The following is an 8,048-nucleotide window of genomic DNA, read 5'->3' as shown; positions in this document are numbered from 1 at the left end:
TTAAAAATTTAATTTTTTAATTTTTCATTTTTTTAATTAACGATACTAACATGTATTCTTAATTTCAAACAACTGAACAAGAGTCAAATAATAATAATAATAATAATAGAGCAATACTAGGAGACCAGCAACTTTTGTGATTGATAGCTATCAAATAACCATTAATGATAATTTAATAGTGTGAAATTAGTGTGAGATTTCATCTAATGACTCACCTTTTTCTGCTAGTTATCTACTGGTCAAAATTCAATAAAATTGTTAGCTCTCTAAATTTTTTCATAATAATAAATTAATAATAACTACGCCCATTTTATAAAACCAAATTCCTAGAAAATTAGTAAAAATAAAAAATAAAAATCTAATTACTTTTTAACTTGAAATAATAAAATAATAATTAAACTCTCAATCTTTCCAAATACAAATTTTCTAATCGGATCCTTTTCCCGATTAGTAAACAGTTGCGGTGCTTTTGTGAAGAAGCTGTGAAAGTTCTATCAATGGCGGGGGTTTCTCTCAAGTGTGGTGACTGTGGCACTCTGTTGAGGTCCGTAGAGGAAGCGCAACAGCATGCAGAGCTCACCAACCACTCCAACTTCTCCGAATCCACCGAAGCAGTTCTCAACCTCGTCTGCACTGCTTGCGGCAAACCCTGCCGATCCAAAACCGTTAGATCCCTATCTCTCTTTCATTCTCCTTTTCCTGTTTACGTTTCCTCAATTTCTTCGTAGCACATGGCTTCTGGATCGTGTTTTTGAATTGAACCATCTTTACAAACAGCTGATGAACTGATATGAATTATGATCTTGCTGTGATTTTCAGTTATTTTAGGGTTTAACTTGTTTGAGGTTCTCAATTTTAGTTGGCTGCTGCAACCGCCGGGGGGGGGGGATTTAAACCAAACGAACTTTCTTTTTGTGTGTGTATTTTGTATATTTGTTGAGTCTAGGAGATAATTTTCTGTTTCATTATGTATGGAGAAGAAGGAACCTTGTTTTGTGCAGTGTTTTCTAAGGTGCCTTGATTTCTTGATAGTTTTCCTTTCCCAATGCTATTGATCATTTAGGAAAGTGATTTGCATACGAAAAGAACCGGGCATACTGAGTTTGTAGATAAGACTTCCGAGGCAGCCAAACCGATAAGTTTAGAGGCTCCAAAAGTGGATGAAGCTGCTACCTCAGAAGAGGCTCTCAATGCAGATGCAAGCCAAGATGCAGGTTACCTACTACTCTGCTAGCCTCAATTAATCCATGACTGTAACAAACCTTAAAAATAGATATTGTGTGTCACTTTGTTTTTGGAAAGCCTTCTCAAAGATTTCACCCTTATTCTTTTGGCTAGTGAATGATAATATCTACTTTTTAAGGTCAGTAATTATTGCTTTATGCCTTAAAATACAGAAATGGTTGTTCCTGAGGTTGACAAAACGATTGTTGAGGAACTTGAAGTAATGGGATTTTCTACAGCTCGAGCAACACGTGCACTTCATTATTCTGGTGAGTTTCCTTTCAACTCTGTTCTTATAATTTTAGCTGCATATTGTTCTTTATGTTTTGTGCGAGAAAGCTAATAAGAGGCTCAGCTATGTTAAGCAAATCAAATGAAAGATGGTACATTTTATTAGGGGGTAGTGGAGGAAAATGGGAATGGATCCTCTCCATCTTTTTTCTCTCAATTATTTTGTCAAGTGTGATCCCTCACCATACACTCCTTAAGTGGGACCAAGAAAAAACATGTGAGAGAAGATATTGAATGGTGACAGATCACACTTGACAGAACAATTAAGGAAAAAAATTGAGAGGATCCATGAAAACTGGGTAAAAGAAGATGAAACTGTTAATACTTGTGTGTGATAACAATTGCATTTGACACAATTGTAGATAGTCATTTTTTTAAAAGTGTGTACTTTTACTATCTCTAGATCTAGGTACTTTACATTATTTATGTTATTTATATTTGGACATTGATATCATTTACTCTGTAGATATTAAACATTGGATTTGGTTCTCTCTTTGACTCTTTCTATAGGTAATGCTAGCATCGAGGCTGCCATAAATTGGATAGTAGAGCATGAGTCTGACCCTGACGTAGATCAGATGCCCTTGGTATGATTTGTTTACATTATTAGTATGGCAATATGGCATATTCATGGTACTCACATTGTTTAACGAGATATAGATTTTAATATTGTGATTTTTAATCGAATTAGACTAATTCATGCTATGACTTAATGTCAAATCTATTTGGTATAACTAAGTTGCAATATCTAGCTCTTGACCTGATGTTTCATTCAGGTACCTGCCAATACCAAAGTTGAGGCTCCTAAACCTTCTCTTACCCCAGAAGAACTGAAGGCTAAACAACAGGAGCTAAGGTTTGAAACTGGATGTCAAATAAGATTTACATATGGCCTGAATTGTGAAGCTATTTGAGTTTAAACTTTAAATATAATGTACCCATGGTGGTCACAGATTCAATTTTGCTTAAGCAGCTTGTGTATATGCATCAAACACCTATTTTGGGCACCCTGATTTGTATGCATTCTTAAAGTGGTCAACTATCAGAAATGCATCTGCAGATTTTAGCGCCTTCCAATACCGCATTCAGATTATATAAATGACTGCAACTTATATATGACGGTGTTGATGGTGGCTTTGCTGAAATTTCTGTCTTCTTGTTGTGTTTGCTAATTTGCTTCTGGGTATTCTGGAGTTCTTGTTTACTTTATGTTGCCATGTTTAGATTTTGTTATATAATCTAGTTAGCATCTTGTATATCTTGACTTTTGTCCAGAATTATAGTTTGTGTGTGGTAGTTTTTATAGTCAGTCTTATCTATCATCGGTTTTTCATTTGTATTATCACTTTTTATTTTGAATCTATAATATTTAAGGGAGAAAGCTCGCAAGAAGAAAGAAGAGGAAGAAAGGAGAATGGAAAGAGAAAGAGAAAAGGTATTCTGTAGAATCACTTATCTCTTGGTGACAACGATAGGTGATTTACATTGATGCTTGCATTTTAATATATTTGTGGGCATTTATATCTATACATCCTGTTAAGGAATATAAAACCATTTTGAACCTCCATGTAGGTGCCTAAGGTTTTACAAATTATTTCAGGCGAGACAAAACGTATGAGTTGTCTTTGGTTATGAAACAACTTGAATAAAGTAATCAATTATAAATGGGCCTCAAGTGCTTCTGGTTATCTTTCCTCGGTAATTTTTAAGCACCTATACTGTAAATTACTCCCACATCATGGATGAGACTTTAGCTCCTAAGAATACATATCCTTGTATGAATTTCAAGCTGCTATATTATATCTCTGCAATGTGACACATTCCAAAGTAAGAAGTATCTTTTTGGTTATCCTCTTGAAGAATTTGTTTCTTAATTTATGTATATAAAGTTTCTGAGGTTGGGCCAGTATGCAAAATCTTAATACACCATCTCAAGATACATATGTCCATACATGTCAAGCAGATACGTATACTTGTCTCATATATATTTTTTATATAGGAGAGAATTCGCATTGGCAAGGAGTTGCTAGAAGCAAAGAGGATCGAAGAAGAGAATGAGAGAAAACGGTCTGGCTTAACCAGTATATTATTGATCTTGCATCCTGTCTTTTGTCATGAATGCACCTAGCTTGAAGCAAAATCTGTTTCCGTTTGCAGGTTGCTGGCATTGCGAAAAGCAGAAAAAGAGGAAGAGAGAAGGGCTAGAGAGAAAATCAAGCAGAAGTTAGAAGAAGACAAGGTGTAGCTTCTTCAAACAAATCTCTCCCCCCCTTCCCCTCGCTTTTTTTTTCTTTTGTCATGTTTGTTCTTTCTTGAGTTTGTACATCAGCATGGTCATCATGTCGTGTTCTTTTCTTTTTGAAAGAAGATAAGAATTCCTGCAAGATTTTCAATCTCTGCCTTTAACCACCAGAAGAATAATTTTTTCCCTCTATGATGTTAGGCTGAAAGAAGGCGAAAACTTGGATTGCCTCCGGAGGAACCTGCAGAAGCCAAACCCTCAACTGTTGTAGAGGAGAAAAAGGTATGAGAGGGTCCAAAAATGGGTTTCAATTTTTCCCCAGGTACTTCTTTATTTGAAAATTTGTTTTTGCATGCAGAGTTTTCTGCCAGTTAGGCCTGCCACCAAAGCGGAACAAATGAGAGAGTGCCTGCGTTCTCTCAAGCAGAACCACAAGGTACTTTCCTTTTTGTTTTTGATAAAAAAGAATGAAGAAACACAGGTTGTATTCATATATCATATATGCCTCTGAATTAAAATTCTTTAAAACTGCTTTCCGGCGGTTGCTTTTAGAAGATTGTTTCTTTTGTTATATGCTTAAATGTTTCCCATATCTATGGCAATTTATTTATTGCATTACACTGCTAGTTGAGTAGCTAATTGTTAATTATATTGTTACACATAGGTGAGGAAGTATAGGTAACCAATACTATTTTAGCTAATGTGTAGGCTTAGGCTGTAGCCAACAACGCCAATTTCACTGTATTTGGTCAACTGTTTTGCTTCTGCTGCCTATATGTTGGCTACAAAACTTTTGGGCATATAGTATAACTCATGTCTCTTTACATGGTAACTTATGTTGGCTACAAAACTATATTCTTGGAGCAGGAGGACGATACCAGAGTAAAGAAAGCATTCCAAACCCTCCTTACTTATGTGGGAAATGTTGCCAGAAATCCTGACGAGGAAAAATTCAGAAAAATCCGACTTAGTAACCAAACTTTTCAGGTAAGAATTTCCCTAAAGATGAAAAAATTATCTAAGATTTGGGATGGGCAAGCGATACAAGACATTCAGACCTTAACCATATATTCTTCTAATAATTGCTCACCCCTCTTTCTTGCTTCCCCCTTGTTTCCATCATCCTCTCTCTCTACCAAAGAAAAAGAAAACACTTGCTGATGCTTTGAATGTAATGTTTGTTGTTTGCGACAGGAACGAGTTGGTGCCTTGAAGGGGGGCATTGAATTTCTGGAGATTTGTGGATTTGAGAAGATTGATGGTGGTGAGTTTTTGTTTTTGCCCAGGGACAAAGTTGAGATGGCAGTTCTGAATTCAGCTGGGTCTGAACTAGACTCTGCAATTAAGAATCCCTTCTTTGGAGTTCTATAGTTCAGCAACTGTTATATTCTGAATCAGGCCTTACAATTATTATTGTTCAATGTTTCCAAGTCAAGTGTTTGTTCACCAAACTTGTGTTGTTTAACTTATGCTTGTGTCGGAGAAATTTTGGAGGTCTATACAGAGCTGTTTAAATTACCAGAGAATCTTGTATCTCTATTCCATGGGATTTCGTTGGAGTAAATTATAATACTATATGAAATTAAATAAGTAATAGGCAATTCTTACTTCCATTTTACACTGGCCTAATTACAAAACTTTGGATTGTGGTAAGCATTAAGCAATTATTGCCCCTCACAATTTTGGCAGGCTATTAGTAATGAATTTTGGCACATGGTAAGCAGTCTATTGCCCCTTACAAATTCAGTAGTTTATAACTAAATCTCATTCGTAAGGCAGCTTAGTAAATAATATCATATTTCAGATTCTAATTATATGAACTTGATTTGTATTCCATCAGTATTTTCCAAGAATACAAGTATATAATATAGGAGTTAGAAATAAAATAAGTTTGAATATTTTATAATTATTAGATTTGATTTATTCAAAATTTAGAATTTATCATCCACGTAATATATTGTCATTTCCATTAAACCATGTAATTTTCAGTTGCAAAATATCTCCAAGGGTCAAAAGAGAATTTGACGCAGATTTATATAAAAAGACACTAATACCCTTAAATTTATATAAAAAGACACTAATACCCTTAAAGATTAATTTGATAGTTGTTGTTTATAGTAAAATTATTATTATTATTGATGAATTATGACGAGTGGATTGAATCACCATATATATAATTTTATTTTATTTGATGCAACTGAAAAAAATATATATGTATATGTAATTTAAACTTATTTTTAATATGTATTTTATATGTATTTTATACTGATGACTAATTTTGTATACACCTAGCATGGTTAATGTATTCATGCAAATCAGTTTAGCATCGACACCCGTGATAAAATGCTTAGTGTTCTGGGAACTGAAATAAACTGAATTTAAAAAAAGATGATTAGGAAGAAATTCATTCTAAATAGAGCTTTATAAGCTGATGATATGATGAAATATTCTGTTTGCAACGGGGACAATTAAATTGATCTAGTGAATTAAACTTGAGCCCTATAATTTGCTATCCTAGCTCTGCCCTTCCTTCCCTGGTGGATAACAATGCCCCCATCCAGCAATGTTTATAACCTTATACAAAGGATGTTTAAAATATGAAATTGCATTAAAGCAAGGTTATAAACATCAAAAGGATCCCCCTTTTAACCCCTGACAAAACTGTAACCTTCCTATTCTCACCAAAGATCATCATCATATGCATATGGCTAGAATGAGAAGGGAGGAAAACAACCCTAGAAACCATGTGGCTGTTGCCTCTGATGCTGCCCTGGAATTGTCGGGGAACGGCGTGTTCATTCCCGGCGTTAGTCCACCGGTGTTGCCCCCGCCGTATATTGGTGTTGTTGTCGTAGGAGACGGCACGTTCGGATTGTTGAATGCAGGTGTTGTGCTTGGTGTATTTCCCCCTCCAGCAGTGCTAACAAGTTCACAAGAATGAATGAAAAACAAGTACCATTTAGTCAACAATTTACGTTTGTTTGTTGTGTTTTTTTTTTTTAAATCAAAAGTTTATATATCTCAATTTGTCCCACTCCATGGCGCTACCATTCAGCCTAACATATTGAGGTTAAAGTTCCAATTACATTGAACTTTTAAATTGCAATAACCATGTGAGTGTGACCTATCAACAAATAAAGATTCATCATGACACGTGAGATGGCACAATAAACCTAGAACTCAAACCAGTGGCCCCATTAACATCATTGTCCCCTGTAACCATCACTAATTTTCTTACATGGTTTAGGACATATGAAATCAAAAAGCATCAAACACATTACAAGCAATGATTATCATCCGAATCCTAATAAGCATGGTTGCCATGTCACTTTTTTCTGATGGAACCTAAACTTGAAACCATGAGAGATGGCTCTGTTTTTAGCTCATTAATTGAACTCATAACTTTCCATATGAGAGAATCCCTTTCATAAAAAACCACCCTTCTACCCAACTATAGACTTCAATAGCGACCTTATTGTATTATAAAAGGTGATGTATAAATTTATCTTGAGGTTTTACATGCAAATGAGAAACTATTCATTTTATTTGAAAGAATGGATGGAAACAAAGGATGTATTCATATGAGAGAAACTAGTAACTTTAGCACTGTAAAGCAGATCACTGACACTATGATTCAAACTAGTTAACAACGACAAAAGGATTTCATCATGATGATGATTCCTGAGCCGTTGGATGGAGTCGGAGCCCCACACCAACAGGTGCACCGTACATCACCCTGCTTCATGATCTATTATTTGGCGTCACTCACTCAAATACTCGAACCAAACGATACTACTCCCCACCTAAAATGGTAAGTAATATTCGAAAATGTGTCTTTATATAAAGATCACACTTATTATATTAATATATCAAAATATTTATTATATATCATCACTTACATAAGATTTAATTCATTTGGGTGTCCCACTCCCCAAATCTACCGATGGATGAGAATATGTTTGATATTATAGTGAAATTCATATAACCAAGGTACCAAAGTTCGCAAGTGCAACCCCAGAGCCAGAATTGGAACATTTGAAAAATAAAATAAAAAAACCAGGACATAGTTTTGCAGAAAATAGGCCATGGTTTAATGGCGTTTCTAATTTCCACCATTCATGCAAAGAGACACGTGTCCTAACATAATCTGATGCACCTCCCCCATTCACCTCTCTCTCTCTCTCTCTCTCAAACACAAAACAAAAACAGTGAAACACAGCACATTGCCACCACTATTTGGCTTCCCAATTCGCCTCTCTATATGTGTATTCGGCAAGCCACAGAAGAAAAG

General features: G+C 35.1%; 2 protein-coding genes across 2 annotated transcripts in view; one reads left to right on the top strand and one right to left on the bottom strand.

Annotated features, from left to right (window-relative positions):
• LOC107629446 (UBX domain-containing protein 1-B) lies at positions 386-5,375 on the top strand. The gene is made up of 12 exons (XM_016332248.2): positions 386-665; positions 1,064-1,214; positions 1,398-1,493; positions 2,026-2,102; positions 2,292-2,371; positions 2,890-2,950; positions 3,515-3,582; positions 3,673-3,754; positions 3,959-4,039; positions 4,116-4,193; positions 4,625-4,744; positions 4,952-5,375. The coding sequence occupies exons 1-12, from the start codon at positions 498-500 to the stop codon at positions 5,126-5,128; spliced, it is 1,239 nt and encodes a 412-aa protein (XP_016187734.1). The 5' UTR covers positions 386-497; the 3' UTR covers positions 5,129-5,375.
• Positions 6,154-8,048, bottom strand: part of LOC107634148 (PLASMODESMATA CALLOSE-BINDING PROTEIN 3-like) — a 3,684-nt gene continuing 1,789 nt past the window's right edge. Inside the window, exon 3 of the mRNA XM_016337723.2 lies at positions 6,154-6,677. Within this exon, the coding sequence (XP_016193209.1) occupies positions 6,452-6,677 (226 nt within the window). The 3' untranslated portion in view covers positions 6,154-6,451. The remainder of the gene's footprint in view (positions 6,678-8,048) is intronic.

This window comes from Arachis ipaensis, chromosome B03 (assembly GCF_000816755.2).
Source record: "Arachis ipaensis cultivar K30076 chromosome B03, Araip1.1, whole genome shotgun sequence".
Classification (NCBI taxonomy): Eukaryota; Viridiplantae; Streptophyta; class Magnoliopsida; order Fabales; family Fabaceae; genus Arachis; species Arachis ipaensis.
The sequence above is the reverse complement of the archived record's forward strand: the minus strand, read 5'-3'. Positions and strand labels throughout refer to the sequence as shown.

What these genes read in the sequence shown, in the direction of transcription:
- LOC107629446 (XM_016332248.2), top strand. Translation starts at nt 498, where the DNA reads ATGGCGGGGGTTTCTCTCAAGTGTGGTGACTGTGGCACTCTGTTGAGG. An exon ending in AGAAGTTAGAAGAAGACAAG is followed by an intron (nt 3,755 to 3,958) that starts GTGTAGCTTCTT and finishes CTATGATGTTAG; the next exon opens with GCTGAAAGAAGGCGAAAACT. An exon ending in TTAGTAACCAAACTTTTCAG is followed by an intron (nt 4,745 to 4,951) that starts GTAAGAATTTCC and finishes TGTTTGCGACAG; the next exon opens with GAACGAGTTGGTGCCTTGAA.